Source organism: Thalassophryne amazonica, chromosome 1 (assembly GCF_902500255.1).
Source record: "Thalassophryne amazonica chromosome 1, fThaAma1.1, whole genome shotgun sequence".
Classification (NCBI taxonomy): Eukaryota; Metazoa; Chordata; class Actinopteri; order Batrachoidiformes; family Batrachoididae; genus Thalassophryne; species Thalassophryne amazonica.
Genome location: NC_047103.1, coordinates 38,666,349 through 38,689,904, shown reverse-complemented (window position 1 = coordinate 38,689,904; position 23,556 = coordinate 38,666,349). Strand labels below are relative to the sequence as shown.

General features: G+C 40.1%; 1 protein-coding gene across 1 annotated transcript in view; it reads left to right on the top strand.

The window, feature by feature from the left end:
• Nucleotides 1–11,557, top strand: part of rbm33a (RNA binding motif protein 33a) — a 58,181-nt gene extending 46,624 nt beyond the window's left edge. The window contains 13 exon segments of the mRNA XM_034177614.1: nucleotides 2,206–2,267; nucleotides 4,774–4,903; nucleotides 5,319–5,665; nucleotides 6,058–6,105; nucleotides 6,107–6,304; nucleotides 6,498–6,803; nucleotides 7,133–7,550; nucleotides 7,553–7,845; nucleotides 8,146–8,155; nucleotides 10,396–10,489; nucleotides 10,491–10,579; nucleotides 11,205–11,295; nucleotides 11,492–11,557. Of these exon segments, the coding sequence (XP_034033505.1) occupies nucleotides 2,206–2,267; nucleotides 4,774–4,903; nucleotides 5,319–5,665; nucleotides 6,058–6,105; nucleotides 6,107–6,304; nucleotides 6,498–6,803; nucleotides 7,133–7,550; nucleotides 7,553–7,845; nucleotides 8,146–8,155; nucleotides 10,396–10,489; nucleotides 10,491–10,579; nucleotides 11,205–11,295; nucleotides 11,492–11,540 (2,135 nt within the window). The 3' untranslated portion in view covers nucleotides 11,541–11,557.
• Nucleotides 11,558–23,556: the final 11,999 nt, after the last annotated feature.

Genomic DNA, 23,556 nt, shown 5'->3' with positions numbered 1-23,556 from the left:
TGGACAAAGTCCCTTATACGTGTACAAGATAGGACAATCAGAACAATAACACAATATTTAGTAGATAACACTGGCGCCATTAGCTGTAATCCTGTGCACAGTGTGTACCTTTTTTGTCACGGCTTTATTTGTAAAAATCATTCAGTTTTACAACAGTAAAAATAGCTTGTGTGAAACTGCATTTAATGTCTTGATGCAAACGTGCTTCACACAAATGGCAGCTGTGTTTTGGAGGAAAGCCGGAAAAACAGCAGACTTTTCCATCAGGAAGCGTCGTCAGGCAGATTGTAGAACACTATAAAAATGCAACGTTCCATTCATTCATCAAAAACATTAAAGTGTACTGCTCCAGTTGTCATGAAAAGAAAACACACAACTCAATATTTTTCAAGTGTTTAGAAGTAGTAAAATGTGCGCTGAAAACAGAAGGCCTGGCTGAAGGCGCAAGTCTACTTTCGTTTTTCTGGTGTGTTGCCTTGTCTGCATTTTATAAATCACCCTACAAGGAGGCAAGCCTGATTAAGCCATTTCATCCTGTTTTAGCACTTTGGATCATGAGTGATCATAGTACAACATCACCCTCTGGAATAAGTTGCATGAGCCACTACGCGTACGTGTTTTGGACGAATATTCACGGCCCTCATGCCGACAGCGGAGGTGGGGCTTAGTCACGTGATATTTCCACACTACTGAGCATGTGCATTGACAGTGTAACAGCAGTCTATTAATTAAAATATAAAACACAGTATTCATTCATTCATTTAGCCCCATATAGTCAGTATTGTATTTGTGCACCATGGCAAACTCCATGTTAGGTTTATGCCCCTTGGACTTCCCCTGACAAACGTGATTAACCTTTTGTGACCAGAGGGTGTCTAAATTATATACCACAAAGTAAAGGCCCATTACTCTGGAACATATGGTAATGGAGTCAGGAAAATTAGTTGGTTTAAACATTCTTGAGTTTAAAACTGATGATTAAAAACAGTGGAATGTTTAGGCCAAAATAGGAGTTTTTTTGTTTCCAAGTTCTAAATTTTTCAAGATGGTTATTTCATAAAAGCACAAGCCATCTCCTTGGGTTAAATCCTGTAGCGTCGCTAAATATGTCAACCGTAACTGCAGTAACATTTGGAATTAATGTACAAATTGACCCCCCCAAAACAATTATTTGGTATTTGGTACCACTAGTGCCCTTGCTTTGGCACACACTTGGCACCAAAGTATAAAAAAGCAGAACCTGTAAATTCACAGAAAATTACAAATTTACACAAAACTGCTTATTATGAAAATATTTCATACGTCAGTCAACACAGTTTATATGTTTCTGCACAAAAAAGTTCCACCTGAATGTTATTTCTGGTTCTGTTATAAAGCAGTTTCAGCCTGTTGACAACACAGGCTGCCACAATGCACCATATACATATGGGGGGTTCACATTGGATCAGTAATTATAGCAGCTCAAGCTCACTATCCATAGGATCCGTAGTATCCACATAGTGCTGGTGCAGCTGGCAGCTTTTTCTATACACTGAAAGGTGCCTGGATTAGAATGTCACTTTTTTTGTTTGGCTGAATGACAAGTGAATAGGTCTCTCACCCAGTAATGGGTTTATACATTTCTTTTTCTCCTGGCACATCCCCATTTCATTCTGAGATGGGTTTATCTGGTCAGTCTGCCCAGACTGAAATTGAAATTTCCTTAGCAAGGCATATATGTTTGTGTCATTGTGATCATGAGGATGTTGACGTTATTCTGCAGAGTAAGCCCAGTTTTGGAAAATCAAAAATGTCCCACTTTGACATCCATCTTTGTAAATGTGTTTTTAGTAATTACTTGGGAATAGGTTTCACTGAATATTTTCCAGTTGTAGTTGCTTTACATGCAGATATGCCAGAAGTTGTTTTGTAGTAATATCCCTAAAAACAAAATTGATCAAAATGTTATAAAACAATGCCATAAACTTTTAGTTATATCAGGAAATTAGTCCCACATATTGGATCTGTGGTTTATGTAAAATGACGTGGGAAATGACTGAAATAAAATTTAACATGCATGCTTGTGGAGCATTCTTTTAGCATATTGATGTGTATATATTTGACTCTTTCAAATATCACATTCGGATTGCCTACTGCCCCTCATTGTTATTTTTCCCTCCCCCCCCCTTTCTGTCTCTCCCCCCTGCTCTCGCTCTCTCATTGCAGTGCCCTTGATGCCTCCTGCTCAGAGCCAGCCCAGACCTGCTGTGGGTCCTCAGAGGTTCCCTGTGAGTAGCAGCTGCTCCTCTCCGTCGCTTTTGCCTCACTTTCTCACCCTCCCTCCATCCTTAGCATCTTTTTAAATTTTTTTTTTTTTTTTTTTTTTTTTTTTTAAATCGAGGGCAATATCATTATTACAGTTGAACGGTTGGTCCTTACCAAGTACTGTCAAAACAAGTCTATAAACACTGATATAAGGCAGCACAACTGGAAATGCTTGATTGGGGCTTCAGGCCAGTAGACTACAGGAGGTGTAGGCTGCTGTAGCCAGATATAGTTAGCAACCTTTCATCGTTGGTCCAGGGCTCAGTCTAAGCTGCTTGACACATAATGTACTTGTGAAACCCAGATACAGTGCCAGTTAAAATGCACATTCTACAAATTTATGTCCCAGAGGCACAGAGAACTTGTATTGAATGCTTCAATGAAATATGGTGGTGTTGGTTTGATGGAGCAGCATGAGGCTTTCTTTTTTTTCTTTTTCTTTTTTTTTTTTTTGCACCATGTATTGGAAAGGCTGAATTTGACATCCAAGCAAAAAGATCTTAATCCATTGGTTTTTTAAGAAAAGGTCCTTTGTTTCACTACCAGAGAACCCTTCCAAGAATGACAGAAATGCCTTTCAGGTAATTGCTGTATTGAGGAAGTGACTTGCCAGCGACTCAGCTAAGATGCTTATGTTACCCTGTCCTTCAACTTAATGATGCCCAGGCATCAGGTGGGCATTGCTACTGACTGACTGCTGTGCTCTCAGATAGTGAATTTTATATGGATTTATGCAAATTAGCAGTTGGATAATGCTGAATCTATTGCAGCCATGTGATATACAAAGTGTGATGCTAAATGGGCTAAGCATTCATATTTGAGTCTATTGTCCCACTCCCCCCTAAAAGAAAAAAAAATGCATTTTTGCATGATCAGTGTTGGTGTCATGCAGTCCTTGTTCCCAAATACCTGAGGAGTGCTACATCTCCTGATGGATGGCAGAGTAAGATTGAAGCTTGTGCAGATGACTAGGCTGTGTTTGGTTCACCCAGATATCAGTCGCTTTTATGCTGCTGTCACCAAGGACACAATTTGAAATGCAGGTGACATACCAGACGGCAATACTCCATTTACCACTGGGCACCTGATTACTCATGATTATCATACATTATCATCCCATCAAATTTAATTGTTAAAAGACTGAGTGATTGGGAGGTCATAGCCTCTAGTGTTACTGCATTACAATTTTACTAGGCTGGTTTTGAAACATTCATGTCTTTGCCAATTAAAGGTATTAAAATATTAAATCTGTTTTAACACTGACGTTTAACCACAACATAAAGATGCCAGAAATAATGCTTTAAAGTGTTTCAGTATGAACTATGCTCGTGTATTAATACGGTTTTGCCATCTTGTTGTTGTTAAAAATTTCTCTCATAATGGCACTTGGTCGCAAACACAAGCTCTCTGGTCGTCATTGTTACTTATCAACAGTACTGCAATGAAAACAAATATAGTTCTTAAATGTTAACGTGCTATATTTGTATTGTAAAAAGTCCACACCATTCCCAGAAACAAAACCTTTCCTTAAACCCACATTTCCACTTTGTTTTAATTTAATTTAACTGTTAAATAGTGTACCCCCCACCTCCCCATTATTTTTGTCATGGTTATCACCATACTGCTGAAAGCTGTCCAAACATCTGTGACATATTTTAGTGTTTATCCAGGATTATATGGAAGAAGATGAGCTGTGTCACACGGACACCAGAGTCATCACTGTGCGCTCCTGTCTGACCTTTTCGCAGCACTGTGATAGTGCTCTCATTGTCATCCTGTCTCTCTAAGCCCATTTGATTAACTTTTTTAAGCAACTTTTTGGGACTCTGGCCCTCAAGCTTTCAAACATCTCTCGACTCTAAATACCACCACAGCAGTGGAATAAAGATGGATTAAACCTTGATAACATCTTAAGTAATTTACAATGGGCTTGGGGGATGTAAGCAGCCCATTTGTGGAAGTGCAATGTGTTGAATAGCAGGTTAATTCAACGTCAGAGATCAATGTTTAAAGAATAAAGGAGACAGTTATGAGGGGGATTCAAATTCCTAATAGGGATTATGGAGTTATCTAGTTTTCCTTGGAAGGTAGATTGGGGTGAATAACATGCATGAATGCAGTAGAGAGCACTGGAAAGCTGTTGTGCTTGAAAAATGCTTCAAACAAAGATAAGGGCACTTCATCCTTTTCTGCCACACCCTTTCATTGTTACAGACCTTCTTTGCCATAGTTTATGAAGCTCAAAGGAGTATCAGTGTAAGTTTGTTCACAAATTCATACTCGGGGATTCTTGAGTATTACCATGTATATTGACGTGGATGTAAAAACTCTCTTTATTGACACTAACCCTTTAAGTACAAGCACTTCCTGCCTCGTAACAAATTTCCTTTTTTTTTTTCTTAGTGTATTTTATTTGTGATGATTGCATTCACAGTACAGCCTAGAATTTATGAGTGTTGTTTTTCCCAGGGTCCAGGAGAATTTCAACAGCACATTCCTGGTAATTTTGGTCAGCCCCAGCGGCCCCCTCATCACATGGAGCCCTATAGGAGCCAGCCACCTCAAGGCCTCCAAAACAGAGAACCCATCTTCATGGGAGGTGAGCCCCACGCAACCTTGACAAAGGCTACAAATTTATTTTGGGCTATTTAAAGACATTCAAAATTACCTTTGGCAGCATACTTTCAGGGGATGCTGCTGTCCTTTTTATTTTTATTCTTATTTATTTATTTTTAAGGGGTGTGGGGGGTGGGTGGTAGTTCTCTGTTAGCAGTGTCTACCATATATGTGAAAGAGTCTTGGAATCCAGGATTAAATGCAGCATGTTTGTGTTTTTCTCTCTCTCTCTCTCTCTCTCTCTGAAAACTTTTTTTTTTTTTTCCTTCTTGTGTCCCTTGCTACTGTGCCATGCACGTGGGAAGGGAATCGCTGATGTATTGAAATGAACTCACTTGGTTTAAAAAAAAAAAAAAACATCTGTGTGTTGTTGCTTGGTCTCTCTCGTGTGTGCACAGAGCCAGCACGGTTTCCTGGGCAGCACATGTTTGATCACCAGAGTCCCAGCCCCCTGATGAACAAGAGCAATAGCCTCCATCAGCAGCCGACCAGCCAGGGGCATATGGGCTTTGGTCCTCCAGGACCGGGTTACAGCCACCCAGGCCAAGGCCCGCTGGGTTTGTTTCCAAGAGAACCCCCAAGACCCAACCTTCCTCCTCACCAAAGTCACCAGGGAATGGTCGGTTTGAATCAACAAGGTGGCCCCCCCAATCAGCCTAGGCCCTTCATGGGGCCTCGTCAGCCCTTTGGCCAGCAGAGTAACATTTTTCCCCCTCCACAATATGGGATGCAGGTACGACTGAGAGTAAGTGATCTTTATACTCGATGCATGTGTGTGTGTATTTGTGACTGCTTATGAACACATGTACTGCAGTTTGTCTCTTATCTCTTAATGCTTGTGAACATCTTCAATCCTGCATGTTAAAATTGTTTTTAAAGATGGTTGGAGAACACTGACATATTGAGGCATAGGCAACAACTCCCTCTAGTGATTGAAAAAGTATTGCAGTACAACTGTGTGGTTATATGAGGACACCAATTAATACGTAGAATGGTTCCTTTTTCAGCATTAGAAAATTGTGGAAAATAAATTATACTCTTGCCAAAAACAAGTCAGACATTTTGCATTACTTGTCATGTATAAATTCTTATCCTGCTGCTTTACTGATGTTTTTTCATTATCTTCTGGTTTTTCAGAGCTTAATGCACAGCCCTCCTGGTTCCCAGTTGCCCCATCATGAACCGCCTCTCCACCCATCAGCCCATGCAGCACCATAGGCAGGAATTGCCACAGCATCAACATCTAAGTCACAATGAGTCTCACCCCATGATGCACCATGTTCAGAATCCCTTCCATCATCAGCAGTTACACGGAAGCCCCAGGCAAATGACTCCACGACCTCAAAACCTCCAGCAACGCAATTCTGCCAGTCGTCAGAGGATGGTGAGAGATTAATTTAACAGCTGAGACGTTATGTACCATCTTTATGACTGGTATTCTAATTCCATCATGTTGCAGGACAAAACAAATACAGTATGAGCTTTGTTCTTCATTGTGAAAACTTGATAGAAAAGCACAGCTTTGAAAGCGTCTGATCTTAAATCCATATAATGTTTGTGTTTTGCCCTTTTGTTAGAGCGCTCCAGTCTCCAAGCAAATGCAGAGCTTTCCAAAGCGCAACAGCAACCTACGGGAGCTCCCTGTAGCACCTGGCAACACAAACATGAACAGCGCCCACCCCGCTGCCTCCCCCTCCGCCAACGTCAGGCCTGTTGCCAAGGCAACGCAGGGGGTGCGTCCTGGGCAGAACATTCAGCCGGTTCCTGGCAATGGTAGAGGAAGAGGCCAAATTGTTGCCAAGACTGAATCACAGCCTAGGGGAGAACGGAGGACAGTAGTCCACAAGGAAATCCTAAACACACAATCCAGCACACTACCACAGGTCAGCTTTTTAGCAGTCATGCTCAAAACAAGGAAGCAGATAAATATGCTGCCCATAAGGCACACCATATTTCAACTGGCTGGGTTTTAAAAAATCCTTCAAAAGCTGTTAAAACTTTTCCCTCTGTTTTAATAAGATCAGCAGCTAATGTTAATGACAGCTGTGTTACTGTGTTAGAATGTAATGTTTATTTTATGACTGTGTTCCTGTAATAGATTTAGATTTCCATAAAATCTTTTTGTCACACTCAATGATATGCAAACAGGAGGCAGTGGCAAATGAGTCATATTCCCGGCATTGAGATTGTTGGTTTATGTTTTGTGGCATAGGACCCTGATGAAGATGAAGAGACGCGACAGTACCGTCTGAAGATCGAGGAGCAGAAGCGTTTGAGAGAGGAGATCCTGAAGCAGAAGGAGATGAGACGGCAGATGCAGGCTGGCCTCAGGAAGAAAGAACTGCTGGAAAGACTCAACCAGAGCCAAAGTTCAGCTTCTTCACAGATTCAGTCTGTGCCACAGAATCAGCAAATAGCGCCCCCTGTACAACAACAGCAGCAACAACAGCAGCCAGAACATAGACAGCAACAGCAAAGGCTGTTTCCTCAAAGAACACAACAACCAGTCAATCAGCTGCTAAAGAACCCGAATCAAGGCACTCGGATCGCTCCCAACAGTGTCGGTCAGGCCCCAGCAACACATCCAAATGTCAAGACACGACTCCAAACTGGCAAAGGAGGCATTCAGCAGCCCCTGGATTTTTTCAGAATCAGCAGTGGCAGCAGCAGCATTCGCAACAAAATCAGGAGCAGCAGCAGCAAAGGACTAGTGTGGTGCAGATCTTAAATAAGCCAGGAACTCAGCCCCCTGGGCTCGTTACTCGAAAAAACCAAGCCTTACCTTCCTCATCGGGTGCTAGCCAGGTTCAGGCGCAAGGACTTAAAATGGGGGTCAAAAGAACTGTCATGCAGAGGGCAAAGAGTACTGGTGGTGAAGCGCAGCAGGTGCCACAAAAAGTCAGAGTTGTTAAACTTTCAGGAGCGGTGAGCCTTTTTTTTTTTTTTTTTTTTTTTTTTATCCGATTCCTTATTTTGTATGTGTCCCTTATTTGTAAACTTTATCTAACTTGTTTGTTCACAGATAAACTGATTTTAAACCAATATAGTTTAAGTTGCCACTGATTGCTGTCTATTTTTGTAATCAAATAGACATCTAACCTAATAAGAATGACTGTGTGTATGTCTGTGTCATTTTGGCAAAATTGATTCTGTTATGAGTTCCCTCTTTAGCTTTGGGAACTGGTATTTAAGCTTTGATGTCTTTACGTATGTGTTACCCTTTAGATCGTAGGCTGTAGGCTTTAAAGAGAACAGTGTGACATTTATCTGTGGAGTTGGGGGGGACATTAATCACTACTCTTAAAGGTTGATATTCTGTTCTAAGGGCACAGGAGTATTGTTTTAAATATAGCAGCCTGGAAGAGTCCAAAATGACTATGACTGCAACACTAAAGAAGTCTGGAATTACCACTCTAGCCATTGCTGACTTCTCCCGCAATTGATGTTATTATCTTGGGGCTTAATTACACATTCATCTTTATTGAAACAACCTCAAAGCCATGCGTGTTAAACATTCGGGCTTGTGACTAATAAGACATGCAGTGAGATGTGATAGTGTTTCAAAAATAAGCTGCTTTCTGTTTCCATCCCAGAGGATCAAGCCACAGAGCCCAATCGCAGGCTGGCTGCAGATGAAGATAACTGGGTGTCAGTGTGTTAATGGAAACCTGTGCACAGCTATCTGATGTACAGCATTTCAGAAACCCGGAAAAAATGTGTCAGGGGGAGGGTGGGGGTGTGTAGGTAAGGCCTATTGCTGTGGTGAAAAGATTCTCTAGATGCGCTTTTCTAGTGTTCTGTCATCTGCAGAGCTTGACAATGTTATCACCTTTTTTCTTCTCTCTCTTACATCTTCTCACTGTTGCACCCCTCCACCACCAGCCCATCTCTCAGGTGTAGGATAACAAAAGAATGCCAGTCCAAACCTCTTGCAATTAATCTTCTTGGTTGAGAGGGAGCAGCATAATACCTGTGTAAGAAGTTGCCACTTTTGAGGATTGAATTCATACGGCTTAGGCACACAGATAAGAGGCAAATTATATTTTCATCAGGGATGTTACAAAGCGGTGTGAAACACAAAGCTGCGCGGGGGGGGCACACATCGAGCTGCTGTCGTTCCAGTTGTAATGCAGCTTAGCTTTGATGGGTGCAATCAGGAGCTGTGATTTCTATAGGAGGGATTAATCCATTACTCTCAACTGGGGACAGGTCAGAGAGATCCTCCCCCCGTATTGATCCATCGAATCTCTCTGCAGCCGGAGAAGAAACGACCTTCAATTCCTCACCACGTCAAACTGAGTTGAGCTGTGACTTTATTTGATAATGAGTCTGTCACCTTGTCGGGTCGCTCTTTATTCCCCACAGCGTTGATGGGGGATCCAATTCTGACGGTGCACATTTTGTGCAATTTTGTCTTATTTTCTGTCTGCTGACAAGTTTGTGATGTTTGTAAATGGAGATAAATGCTAGAAGGTTGATTGATGGTGCTAACTTTGCTTTGTCCCCAATTATTCCCAACCAGGGTGGAAAGGTTCCGAGGCTTACCAGCAGCCCACTGCTAGCAACAAGGCTCCCAGTCAGAGAGCCCAATCAACAAGGGTTTCCAGAGGGACGATTACTATGACAGGACAGCCGCAGCAGCAAGGGTTCGACGGTGTCACCACAGGGTAACCGAGGGGAAACGGGCAACCCCCAACAAACAGGGTATGCAACAAATGGGATCTCTCCCTGTTATGCTGTGCTATTTTGCTGTGTGTAGAAATAGAAGAAATGTTATTTAGTGACGTACTCTGTGGGGCTAATGCTAGTTCTGCTGGGGGGTGGAAGGGCTGGATTGTCTCCTGTGAAGTTGTCCCGTAACAACTAGCTTGGCATTCAGTAGAGATACCAACGAGCAGCTCGCGGTAATAAGACAGGACAGTATGCCAGCTGTAGGAGTATTGACAAGCAGGGAGCGGTGTACACGGGGCTACACAAGGTCTCCTGGCCTCCTTGCACGGCTGTCAACGCCGGGCTGCTGTCACAGTATGCAACGCTCTCTGACGCTGACAGGCTAAGGCAGTCACCATAACGCTCTCACGGCTTCCCTTCTTTATGCTCCCATCTCAAAAACACACACACATTCCCACTACTGCCTCTGTTTTTGAGATCCCCCCCACCCACACCCTCTGCCAAGAAAGAAGCATACCTCTCAGTCAGGAGCTCGTATGAAGATATGCCACGCCACGTACACATCATGTTCTGACATTGATGCTCCACATAGACGCATGATAAGTCAATCAAGTGAAAGCTCTGCGTCTGAGCGGCGTGGGAGGCAGCATTTTTTTTGTTTTATTTAGGATCATTTGTGCTGAGAGTGTAGTTCTTCTGCACAGTCAAACACAAATACAAACACTAGGGATACTCATGCTGCCTCATCTTTATCCTTGCCTGTGTCTTTGTGCACGTTTTCATCACGCCCTGGCGCTGGTGAAGGTTGTTGTGTCCGGCCGGGACGAGGTAGAGGGGGTGGTCAGATGGGCCGAGGTCGTCCCATAGCTACAAGACAGAGCCAGAGAAGTGCAGAGAGTCCAGCGCTGCGTCGTGTCCATTGAAGGCCTCTCGTCATCCACCACCGACACCCAGCTAAAGAACCTTCTCAGGTCTATCGGCCCCATAGAGTATGCACAGGATGCATGGCAGTTGTTCCTTTACCGCAGACCACATGTAGCTCATTAGTTAATAATTAACTTAATTCACCAGCTGGTATCAGCCTGGGTTGTCTGCAAGGCACCCAGAGTTTAAGGTAAAATTAGAGCTTATACTCATTCACTGTGCTCTTATGTTAAGTTAACGAACCCCTTAATATGGAAAGATAGATAGCACTGGAAAAGTGCACTGCTTGTATCCGTGATGCCCTTTTCCATTATGACCATAGCGCCCTCTGTTGTAATGATCAAGTTAGTTGATGAAATTAAAGCATGTCTCTTTACCACCCACGCCCACTTGTGGACATGAGCAAGATCTGCGAGGTCTCTGACAAATTGGCACATGAGAATTTTTGTCCACTTTGAAATTGCCCTCTTTAATTTTAGTCCTTTAAAAAAATGTCAGGTTACATAAGTTGAGTGATAACAATTGGCTTTTGTAGAACATCTTAACATGCTAGCTGGAAACGGCAGCATTCTGGCATGTTGGTCTAGAATGCCCCTTTGTCCCCACATATTGTTTTGATGCTGTGAAATCTTCAGTTTCAGAACCATAATTCAGATGTTATTTTTGTTTGTTTGCTTTTTCTGAATTGCAGATGTTCAAAATGATACCTCAGCAGAGGAAAGCAGTTGCCAAGTTTTCCACTCCCCAGCATGCAGCGAGTTTTCAAATGAGCTTCAATCGGTAATCAATATACACTTCTTTCATCACATTTAGAGGCACGCCAGTTAAACAGTCACATCCTTTGGTAACATTTTTGTCAGTGTAGAGTCCTGGGCTTGTGTTGAATGGTGTAGGGTTCAGTGTCTGTGTGGATTAGTGCCTCTGCCTCTGACACTGTGGTTGAAATGTTATAATTATTATTACAATTACTACACAGGCACATGATTGATTTGTCCCACATTGACGTCTCGCTGATTGATGGATGAGGAGTACAATAGAAGAGAAGAGTCCTGTCACAAAAACAAGACATGGGAGCCGTTCATACACATATCTGACCCGGACATCGGTTGCTTACCGTCTGCGTTTGTGCGCGGAACCATCAAGTGGAGCCGATTTAAACTCTCACACCGTGGCTGTGAGCATGTCTGCATATAATTATTGACCTTTGACACAAAAGACATTTCTTCTTGTTTTGATGTAGTTTGAAGAATGCTTTAATGGCTCTTAATGGACACTAAGAACAAGTTATCACAGGATAATGGTTGCTCCCTTCTTCTGGAACATTCATGTCGATAAACAAAAAAAAAAAATCAGATTTTTTTTTTTTTTTTTTTTATACTTTTTTTTTGTTTTTAACATAGATTTCCTCCTCGTGTTTTGGTTTATTGTTTTTGGACAGATGGAATGTTTAAGGACTTGTCTTTAGCACTGTTTGTTTCTTCCTGTAGGTGGCAGTATTTTGCCTTTTGAGGGTTGGCTTTTGGTCAGTTTCTCTGCAGTTTTTGACTGAATTACACCATCTAGTGGGTGGCTTTGTTGTAGGTGTTGATTTGATGTGAGTTAACAGTTTTCAAAAATTTCCATTAGTTTTGAGAAATTGCTTTTTGGTATTGTTTCATTATTGTTTTTCAGGTTCACGCTTACTTGCATGATGTTTCAGTCAAATCGTCCTGTAGTTGTGTGGCCTCCGAGGAATTATTTTTAGGCATTTGTTCTCAGTCTTGTTTTGTATTTTAGCTTTTAACTCCATTCAGGGTGTGTCACTTTGAGTTGTGTGTCTGATATGGAGTAGTCATAGCCATAGATTTCTATTCTATGTCGAGTGCTTTGCTGAAGTTTGTGCGCTTTGTAGATGTCTTTTGACTGCAGCATGTTGACAGCTGAATATTTGAGGTGAAGCATAGATCTTCAACAGGGTTTTTGAAACACTTTCCATATGTTGTGTGAAGTCATTAGCTTGATTGTATGCGATCATCATTACTCATTGTGCTGCATCGTGTGTCAGGACTGGCACTCTGAACCAACCTGACAGTTCGGAAATTGTTCTCAAATAGAAGAACAAATTGGTAAATTCCAATAATACATCACTTCAGATATTCGATCATTACAACAAAGGATTTTCACTTTTAGGGACACATTTTTTTCATGAATGTGTGACAAGCTGGAACCTCATTTCAGTGGGATTCAGGCATCTTTTAATCGTCTTAAACTTTTTCTGTGTGTGTCCCTGTACAAGAGGTGGTAATTGCCAAAATATTGAGCATTACTCACATTTGACTATGAAATATAGAACCGTAACCTCGGCTCATTGCTCCTTTTCGTTACATTACATTCCACATGTCCAACATTGGGTAAGATAGTTTTATTTTAACTTCAAGGTTGTTGTTTTTTTTTTTTTTGCTTTAAAATTATAATACAATTTAAAAGCGGGTTCCTTGAAATCTTTCACCAGTTTTTGTTGGTTCTCCGTGTCTTTTAGTAGTGACATTGCGTTACATTATTCTTTGTAATTGTAACATAGGAAGGTGAGGGTGCAACCATTATCTGTCATAGTCATGTAAATAAGCTAATAACTCGCTACTCAAGTTGTATCAAATGAACGTTTTTGTATGGAACAACATGCTGATGTGTCCAAACTGAACTCATTTTAAATGTTTTCTTTCTAGTTTAGAACCAACAGAAAAAGTTATATCTCCATGTTTCTGTTCATTAACAAGAATTTAAGAGGAAACTTAAAAAAAAATAATAATAAAAGCATGGCCGGAATACCGTGATCATGCAGGTATGTGAAGCCGGTTAATTTTTCTCGCTCAGTTTGGTTGTGTGTGATGTCCGTGTGTCTGGTGCTTTGATGAAGCAGTGTTATTATTTGTATAATGGGTGTAATTAATTTATATTTGACATATTTTGTAAGGTTCTGGGTATGCGCCTCGCACCATAAAACTAACTAAATACCTCATGCATTCCTGTGAGGATTTCTGATCCTAAGAGTTGTTAAATTGGTTGGAGTGAATCTGTGGGTAGAAATATTACATTGTTTAAGTTCAGGACAATGTCATTGGAATTTGGCATTGAAGTAATTTTCTCCATAGTCAGAAACTAGTAACCATTTGTTTTGTCTCATGGACAGTGATGTCATACTAGTGTCACGCCACACAGACGCATGCAAGGCAAAGTGCTTACTTACTGTAAAGCAATGATTGGCCTTCCTCATTTGTAACTTCAAGCAGCTGATTAAAAAAACAATTTGGATGGTTAACACCTACATATTCATTCTTTCAAAATCAGTTGTTAGTAAACCACCTCCTGGCTGTGCATCTGGGTGACATCACAGAATGTTCTATTTCCTGTCCGCAATTACTGATTGGCATTTGGCTTTCCCTTAAATTTGTAAAATTACTTTAAAGGCAAAATTTTTCACAGGGTGTGAAGTAAGCTGTACTCGCACAAAGAGTAATTCTTGTTTTAATGCCACACGTGCACAAGCCAATGACGTGACGTTACATTGTATTTTAGATGTTACTTGGTGCCTTCATAAACTTCCTGTTATTCTTAAGGTTTCATTTTATTCCAAGTCTTTTGTGTTGTAAAGTTGTTCAACTGGCTTTTTTACGTTGCTTTTGTTTTGAATCTTTTTTTTTTTCTCTCTCTTTCGTGACAGTTTGTATTTGCTGTCTTTCATGTTGTACGTCACACCAGACATTTAACTATATCAATCAAATCAAAGTTAAAATACTTTATTGTTCCTGCTGGGAAATTTTTTTCTTAATATAAGAAATCCCATGGATTTGGAAAGTATTAGCTGTGCCAGCTAAGAGTAGTATTGTCATAAGACCTCTAGTCTTATAATTCCTGAACAGATTCATATTGAATCTTTCTGTACCTTAATTTTAAGAATTTATGCGTCTGTGCCTAAAACTTGGATAAGGTGTTTCTGGTTCTTGTGCAAGTCGCTTTTGAGGAATTTGCTGTTTGCCTAATTTATAATAGGCAGCTCAGCTAGTAGCAGACCTTTTTTTTTCTTCTTCTAATGATCTCAATACATAATTTTTGATATTTTAACACATTCCCATCGTCAATGAGTCATTTTCAAAGTTGTTTTTGGGGGCTTACTTTTTGCCTGAATAAGAAACTTTGAACATGGCTGCTTATGACCAGTGTCACAGTGGATGTCCAAGCACTGGGACACATTAACGTTTTGACGCTCAACATTAACTTACACAACTTTTCAAACAGGTTCACAGATCAGGAGTGCTGAAATAACGAATTTTCTTCTCTCTCACCCTCTTTTAGGAAATCATTGATGTAAAGAAACGTTGCAAGCAGTCAATAATTCTTCCTTATATAAAGGATCATACCAAAGGTTAACATGTTTTAGCAAGATAACAAGTTCCACTTGTACATTATTTCCCAAACAGATGCACATTAACGTTACTTAATTTAAAACTTGAAGTGAGATAAGTACTTGTTTCAAAAATATGTGATTCACGATGCAAAATGTAGTGAGTTTTTACATTTCAGTGATACATTTAAGTGTTTGTGGAGAACTTCAATATGTCTTTAATATTTTTGTTTTTGGTGTCTCTGATGAAGAGCTGTCATCGCAGAACAAATTAGAAAACCCTGTCTGGCATGAAAGTTTTTCATCTACTGCATGTTTTATCCCAAACATCACCAGAATCCAAAGTTTTATTTTCCAGATGTATTGGCCTTTTTCCCCTTCAAAATGTGTTCTTGAGCAGGAAGTGAAGTGTTTGCTCTTTTTTTTTTTTTATTTATTTATTTTTTTTTTTATTTGAGGGAGTAGAGAGAGAAATTGGTCCATATTTAGATAGTGCATCATATGCAACATTTTGTACCAGTGGGATTAAAAATGGTAAAAATGGACTGCATTTATACAGCGCTTTCCATCTGCTTCAGGCGCTCAAAGCACTTTACACATCAATGCTGCCATGCAAGGTGCCCACTACACACTGGGAGTAACTGGGGGATTAAGGACCTTGCCCAAGGGCCCTTAGTGATTTTCCGGTCAGGCTGGGATTTGAACCAAGGATCCTCTGGTTTCAAGCCCAATGCTTTAACCACTAAACCATCACCTCCCTAAGTTAAATCCGTCTTTTCTGCTGCTAATTAGAATCAGGTTTTTTTTTTGTGTGTGTCCATTTTCTTATAAAAGTGATTTTCAAACTGTGGTAAATTTGTTCTGAACTATTCACAGTTAAATACATCAAAAGTGTCTATACAGATTTTTTTTTTATTAGCAAGTAGTTTTCAGGCTTCTACATCATAAAAACAAAAATCAAAAGTGGATTTAAAAATTCAGATTTGCATTTGTATTAATCTGTGAAATTTTTGTCCTTTTTTTTTTTTTGACCGCATTCAGTTGCAAATATTCTGAAATATAGAAATGGAACTACACAAGGTCAGACAGAACTAAGACATGCATAATCATTGGTATGATCCACAAAAAGCTTCCCCTCCCCCCTTTCCCCCTCTTTTCTTTCTTTTCATTGTAGAAGGTGGCTGGTTATAGAAACACTCAATTTTCTCCTGATTTATTTTGTGACATCTATTTAAACTTTAGTGATAGGTTGTGGTAGAGCTCAAATTGCTGTAATGCCCTCTAGTGCCCTCTGTACGAAGTTATTAATCTGTTTTCCCCCAAACAAGTTAGTGAGACGAAGGTGAAAACAGAACTTCAAAGTGCATGTATGACACATTCTGCCCAAACACATTCTTTTACATAACTTATTTTCCAGAGTATAAGTCGTGGCGTTTTTTTTGTTTGTTGTTTGTTCTTACTATATTGAGGTCCTGCAACTTATAGTCCACTGAATTTATAGGGGGGGTGATCACGATTCACGATTAAGAATTTTCATTACAGTGGACACAAGAAACAACATTAACCTGCATTTTTGTTTTGTTTTTTACGAGGTAGAAACTTCCTAATGGGCTCAGTTACTTTCAGTGCAAGTTTAAAACCGATTCGGGTCTCACTTAAAGCATTTGTTACATGAGCGATCATGATGTGTCATGATTTTGAGCTTTTCCTCATGTTGGGCTCCAGAGATAAAATATAATTAGCAGTCATGCTCATTTTACGCAAAGTAATATGAATAAATGCCTTTATCAAACAGCAAAGTGTCCAGTCGAATGACACAAATGATCGATTAAATGGACGTGTCCCCGCACGGTACTGCAGCGCACAGCAGAGAAACGGAACGTAAACAGTAACAATTAAATGCCACGGCGAGATGACTTAAACTAAACTCACCTTTTGTTGGACCACTGTCATTCACGTCAGGAAAACTTCCACATACAAAAGTAATCCATAAGAAATCCACAAACATCTGTGCTGGGCTCAAAATGTTCGATCTACATGTGATAATCCATTGTTAATTATTAAATGACGAAGCACAAAATTCCCCAACCGCTGACTTCACGCTCTGGAGATTCATAAAATCCAGTCTGTTGTCTATTATGAAAAGGTTTCCCAAACACTTAGGGTTATATATTAGCAGCTAACTATGTCTTCTCCTATTACTCAAACATACCATTGAGAAAAGGTGGTGGTGGTGGTGGTGGGGTGTTCTGTTTTAATTGGAATACCACAGTTTTTGAATAAAGAGGGATTCTGTTTGGAAGAAACCTTATTTGAATTTATTCACAGTGCGTTAATACATTTTTATAAATGTTTTACAAAAGACTTTACAAATGCTTCATTGCATTGCACATTCATAAACGATTGTCTTTTCAGTGACTTAAACGTTTTACTTGCGGTTTGCACTTGTAACAAAAACATTCATTAGCTCTTAGCTTCTGATTCCCAAAGCAGTGTTTGTGTTATTAATAAATAAATAATGCACCGATTTTCCAAACGTTTCATTGCGTTGCATGTACGCCTGACACATGAGTATCTGTTCAGTGGATAAAAACAGTTTACGTGTTTTGTGCCTCATATAGTGACATTAGTTTGTTAGCTGTGCTCCTTAACATTGTGTGCCTTTATGAATAAATAATGCTGCGATTAAATTCATTTTGCTGCTTCTTGCACGGAGTGGTAATTGTGACTTGTATACAACCCCAATTCCAGTGAAGTCGGGACGTTGTGTAAAATGTAAATAAAAACAGAATAAAATGATTTGCAAATCCTCTTCAACCTATATTCAATTTAATACACCACAAAGACAAGATATTTATGATAAATGAGCAAATATTTGCACAAAAACAATAAAGTATATCAGTTTGAACATTAAGTATGTTGTCTTTGTGGTGTATTCAATTGAATATAGGTTGAAGAGGATTTGCAAATCATTTATTCTGTTTTTATTTACATTTTACACAACGTCCCAACTTCATTGGAATTGAGGTTGTACATTTTCCCCCCTTTCAGAGACATTTTTTGGACATGAGCAACTTGTACTCTGCTACGGAAAATATGGTAGTTCTAAATAATCATGCACATGTGTCACAGTGTCCACTTTGTGATCTAGTTTTCGAAGGGTTGAGATTCAGAGGCGTGCAGCTCGTCTTTATGTGCCGTATATTAAACCGGGGATAAATACAATTCACAGCTGCTCTCAGCTAAATGTATTGTTGCTGGGTAGAAAAGCTAAAAGAGTGGTTATTTATTTTGACTGTTTATGACCCCAGCAAGAAAAATTTGAGGGGAGGGGGCTATATAGGAATTACCCTGTCTGTCCAAGAGTCTCCTAAACCATTTGGTGGATTTAATTGAAACATCACACAGTTGCAGCACACTATTTATAGATGTCCATGAAGGAATTAGTCATTTGCATGTAGAGAGTTTGTGAATCCAGGTATTTTATCAGAAAACATTTACTACGACCAATATGTAATACATCAATGCTGGTACGTTGGGGGGGGGGGGGGCATTATTTGTGAGCTTGAGCACAGATCTCTAGTTTATTATTGTAGCTTTGCGTTGTACTTGGATATGAGTTTGTTTAGTTTACTCGATACTAATGAGCTTGATAGTTTGAATTTAATGTTTTAATGTTTAGCCGGCTCGCTCATATGTAGCTCCTGCTACAGTTTTCTTGAGTGTATTGTGTATCTGCTGCTGTCACGCTACACACACATCTGCTGCACACTGTTCAGAGCGGGTCAGTGGGGCACCATGGCAGTAACAAAGCAAAGTTAACTCACTTGAGCTTGTTTTGTTGGTGTTTTGCTCCCCGGCATTTTTCATGTGCCTTGACGTAATGTGCTGCATCGCCCGTCTTATTTTCCACTCTGTGGCTTAATGACGTTGCTTCTGTTTGTAGACATACTGACAGTTCAAATAATCCTCAGAGACATTCTTCTACAGTCCTGATCGGAATTATTGATGCCCTTGAATTTTAGGATTACCTTTTGAAATATGTTGATGCATAAATGTGAATGAACCAGTTTTTTACAGTTGAAATGTGTGATTGGAGCACTTGAGAAGCTGAAGACTAAGATAATTCAGGCTTTTAATGACCTGGAATTGGCCACCAGAAGTCTGTCCGTGTGTGGTGAAACTGTTGAACTTGCAGAGACATTCACTTATCTCAGCAGTGACACTCATGTTCCTGGGTTATTAGCCTAATGGCCTTTGAGATGGAGATAGGTCTAGGAAGAGCTGATGGAGTCATGAGGTCACTGGACACAGGTGTATGGTAATGTTGATATCTTGGAAGGTGAACAAAGGTCCAAGTATTTAGGGTCCTAGTTCTGCTTGTGAGACTTGGATGCTAGCCAGTGGCCTAAAGTAATGACTGTCTGATACATTTTCTCTTCAGAGGATACTGCTGGAATGACTTTGTGTCAGACGTGGTTACTTTGGGAGACTCGGCTGAGGACTATCACTTGCATTTTGAGGGAGCTTCACCTTTGACATTTTGGCCATGTGGCATGTTTCTCTGTGCATTATCCAGCACACAGGTGTCTTGAGTCTTGAGGACCACAGTGACTGGAGGAGACCAAGGGGACGTTGACACTTACCCTGGCTGCGGCAAATAGATGGTTATTTTGGAGATGTGGGGATGGATTGGTTGTCTGCTTGGGTGGTTACCATCCAGGACCCACTGTGTTTCCATGATGTTGTGAATGTGGCAAGGCACAGAATTGACATGATTACGATCAGGTCCATATATATATATATATATATATATATATATATATATATATTTCTTGTATACCACCACAATGGAGTTGAGTTGAAGTGATCAAAATGAGCATGTGGTGCAGAACTTTAGCTTCAGTTCAAGGGGTTTTAGAAAAATGCCACATTACCTATTTAGCAATTACAGCCATTTTTATGTGCTGTGCCTCCATGTTCAGATCCTATTGGACAACATAAGTGTAAGCCATATTAATATAAGTCGTCACCATCGGTCACAGGTTCATGGTGGAGGGGAACAGAGAAGAATTTTTTTTTTTTTACAAGAAGACATCAAATCTAGGCGTGTCTACAGTGCGCTTTCAGCATACTGTAGATGAAATTTCACATTTTGTTTTTAAGAAAATGCTCTGTGCCACGTCACCATGAAGCTATTCAGCAGGCTCATAAGTAAGTGGACAGCAGTGCAAACATTTGTACTTTTGTTTCTGCACACCATCATGATAGAGTTGAAACAATCAAGATGCTTTTGTAGTGTACTGTTATTTATTTATTTATTTATTTTTTCGGGGGGGGGGGGGGGGGGTTGTGGATCACATTAACCATTTAGTAATTATAGCCATTTTTTTTTTTCATGGCTCCTTCATTTTTGGAGCCCATATGTAATTATGGGCTCCAAATCATACAAGTCATCACTTTTACAGCCAGTTCTTCTTACACAGGTCAGTGGACCATACATGAACATTTCCGTGTTACTGAATATGTCTTGGACTTAATTTACAGCAGTCATTAACATATACAAGCAGTGTGTTATTGTATGGTAAAACTCTGAAGTTGGCAGTTCTTAGAGACTGGCTAGCTGTGCAAGAAGGAGACATGAGGGAAGCCAGCAAGTTAACCTAGACCACTGTAAAGACGTTACACACTTCTGTGGTTGTGATTAGAGAAACTGCATAGTTCACATTTGTGGGCTGCATCGCCAGTTACATAGCTGGAGTAGCACAGGGAAGAATTTTCTTAAAAAGATGTCAAATTTTAGTTATAGCGCATGAGAGACACAAGCCAGTGTTTGATCCGGTTTTCCTCATATTTAAAATCCTTCTCTGTTCCTCTCCATCATGAAGTTATGAGTGATTGTAGAACAGCCAAAACTTGCACAATGTAAAATTTCTACAATCGTGGCCACAGACACTTATAACTTCTTCAGTTGTCTGAGTGGCTTCCCTCACTCCTCTCCGACTTGGACAGTCACTTGGTTAACTTGCACAGTACAGTACCAAACTGTTTGTGTTTCTTAATGAATGATGTACATGAAATTCAAGATGCACATTCAGTGATTTAAAAATATTCATGTGTCCATCACCTGACTAAATTCTAGCTGGTTGTGAAAGTGAGGAATTAATATGAATTCATCATCATAGTCTGTCAGTAACGTGTGTTATGGGTATATTTTGTTATTCCAGTGAAAGTGTGAAAACCTTTTTTCTTGTTCATTTTAAAATATTTATTTGCTATTCGTATTCTAGAGAATTGCTTCATTTGAATGAATGAATGAATGTACTTTAAATTGAGTGTTTTTCAGTCATTCTTAGCAGGACTGTACAGTAATAATTAATATTACTTGATGTTATCACCAGCCACCATAGGCGTTACCAAAACAAAATTACATTTATTTATTTTATTTTTTTTAAATCTGCCTCTTTAAAAATGTTCCCTCTGCATATTTGGGAGTCTAGGAGAGGTGTTTCCACCATGCTGCTTTGTCACTGCTTTGTTTTAACTCCAGCTCTTTACAGGATTTTGTTTTTCCCTCCAGGTGTCACATCGGATTGACTGATTTCACTTCTGATTTCATTTCTTTACAAAACAGCCACGTTGAGAGTTTTGGATCAGCGGCATTTCGTTGCTTTCCCTGTTGTCACTGTTTCTCTAACGTTTGTCCTTCATGCTGTTGAATGAGCTTTTGTATCAAGCAGGGCGGCCTTCCTGGATTACCATGTTTTAGTCCCGTGGCTGGAAGTTTCCATCTGTGTGTCAACAGCTGGGTTCACACAGCAGACATGTAACTGTAAAAAGCCACGTTCTGGCTTTCACACCTCCAACGCTCCTCCCAGCATCTTCACATATTGTTCGGTTGGATTTTGAAAAAGTCACTTCTGTGCTTTCTTCCATCTTGAACATTATGTCGCACCAAAAACCAAGCTAACAAACAATAAAAAAAGACTTGAATGAAAATCCAACCTTGTGAGTTTTGACTGCAGCAGTCTTCCTGTAATGCACTTTGACAGTTTTATGAATGATGTGAATTCATCATGTGTTGCCATATTGTGAAATCACAGCAGTTTGTATTGACTTTGTATAATGTGGTTTTTGTATTTCTTGAGAGATAATTGTTGAGGAGAGAAAGGAATTCAAAGAGAATGAATTTTTGTGATGTAATTACAAAACTGTCATGGAATAAACCTTTTCATGTGCACAAGTTTCATTGAATTGTTTTTGTTGGTGAAACTGGGGGTTCGGTTTCTGAAACACTTGAAGGCCTTCAGTCTGGAGCCTTAACTGGATGAAAGTAAAAAGTCTCTTCGGCTGATCCCTTGTTTTCACTCGAGGTCATCACAGCAAATCTGAGGTGGATCTGCATGTTGATTTTGCACCAGTTTTTACACCTAATACCCTTCTTAATGCAACTCCACATTACATAGAGAAATGGTCAGGGGTGGAGTTTGAACTGGGGATCTTGCATTGAAACCAAGCGCACTACCCACTTGGCCCACCACCCCTGCCCTTACCTGAATAAAGGTTTATCACACCATCTAGTGGTAAGGTTTCAGACAGGTCCAGTATCCTTCGAATAGGGGTCCAACAGATCACAAAACCTGTGCTGTAGATAAGAGGAGGAGGAGTAACTTGCCAGTGGACCTGAATGAAAACAAAGGTGTTAAATTTCAAATACTACTACAAAATACATTTTACTGCAGTGTCAGGCTCAGTTCACAGCACCTCTTCTGACTGCTGCAGCTTGGCCGGGAAACTGTCCCACCCACGCTCACCTCAGGATGAAGGCTCGGAGCAAACATTCATCTCCATCCTCAACTCCTGATATTTTGGAGTGAAACCCCACTGTGCAGTCTGCACCAGGCTGCCACAAGTGGAGCACAAAGTGACAAAGGTTGTCTGCTTCTGACGTGCTCTGTTCACCTTAACGTACAACCCCACACACACACATGCATTCAGCATTTCACTGCAACGCTGCATCAAAATTTCAGTGATTATTACTTTAATACAAGTCACCATGACAAATCCATATTTCACACTATTGCTCTGTGGTTTATCAGCAGTCTGTACGGGTCAGCTGAGCTTTATTACTTTATAATTGTGTTCTCAAAGGATGAAGGATGCAGGAAAATCCATATGCTTATGCACGTTGCATGATAATGCACACTCATGAGCACTTTTGTACAGAGGAGCCTGCAATTTTTAAACAGCTAACACAGACTTGGACGTTACTCCTCCATCCCACTTTATCATATTTGTTCATTAAAAAAAAAAAACACATTAGGATTAGCAGTGTCGATTTCAATAACGGTGTGTGTATGTTTTATCGTTCATTCAATAACTTGTGCTTTTCTGACATCACTGAACCTCTGGCTAGCTTTCTAACCTTGACATTTAATAGTCTGATGATTTTAACTATTCAACACGATAACTTCAGTTTCCTCATCTATATTCACGATGCCACTCAGTACTCTATCATGTCGGGTTTCCTTTAAAATTTGTTGCAAGCACTTGACTGCATGCATGTAAGGGAGGGCAAGGTTCAATTATTGGTTTGGTTGCAATTTGAAACACTAGATGGCAGCAGTGAAACCTCCCAGTGTGTAAGGGGAAAATCAGAG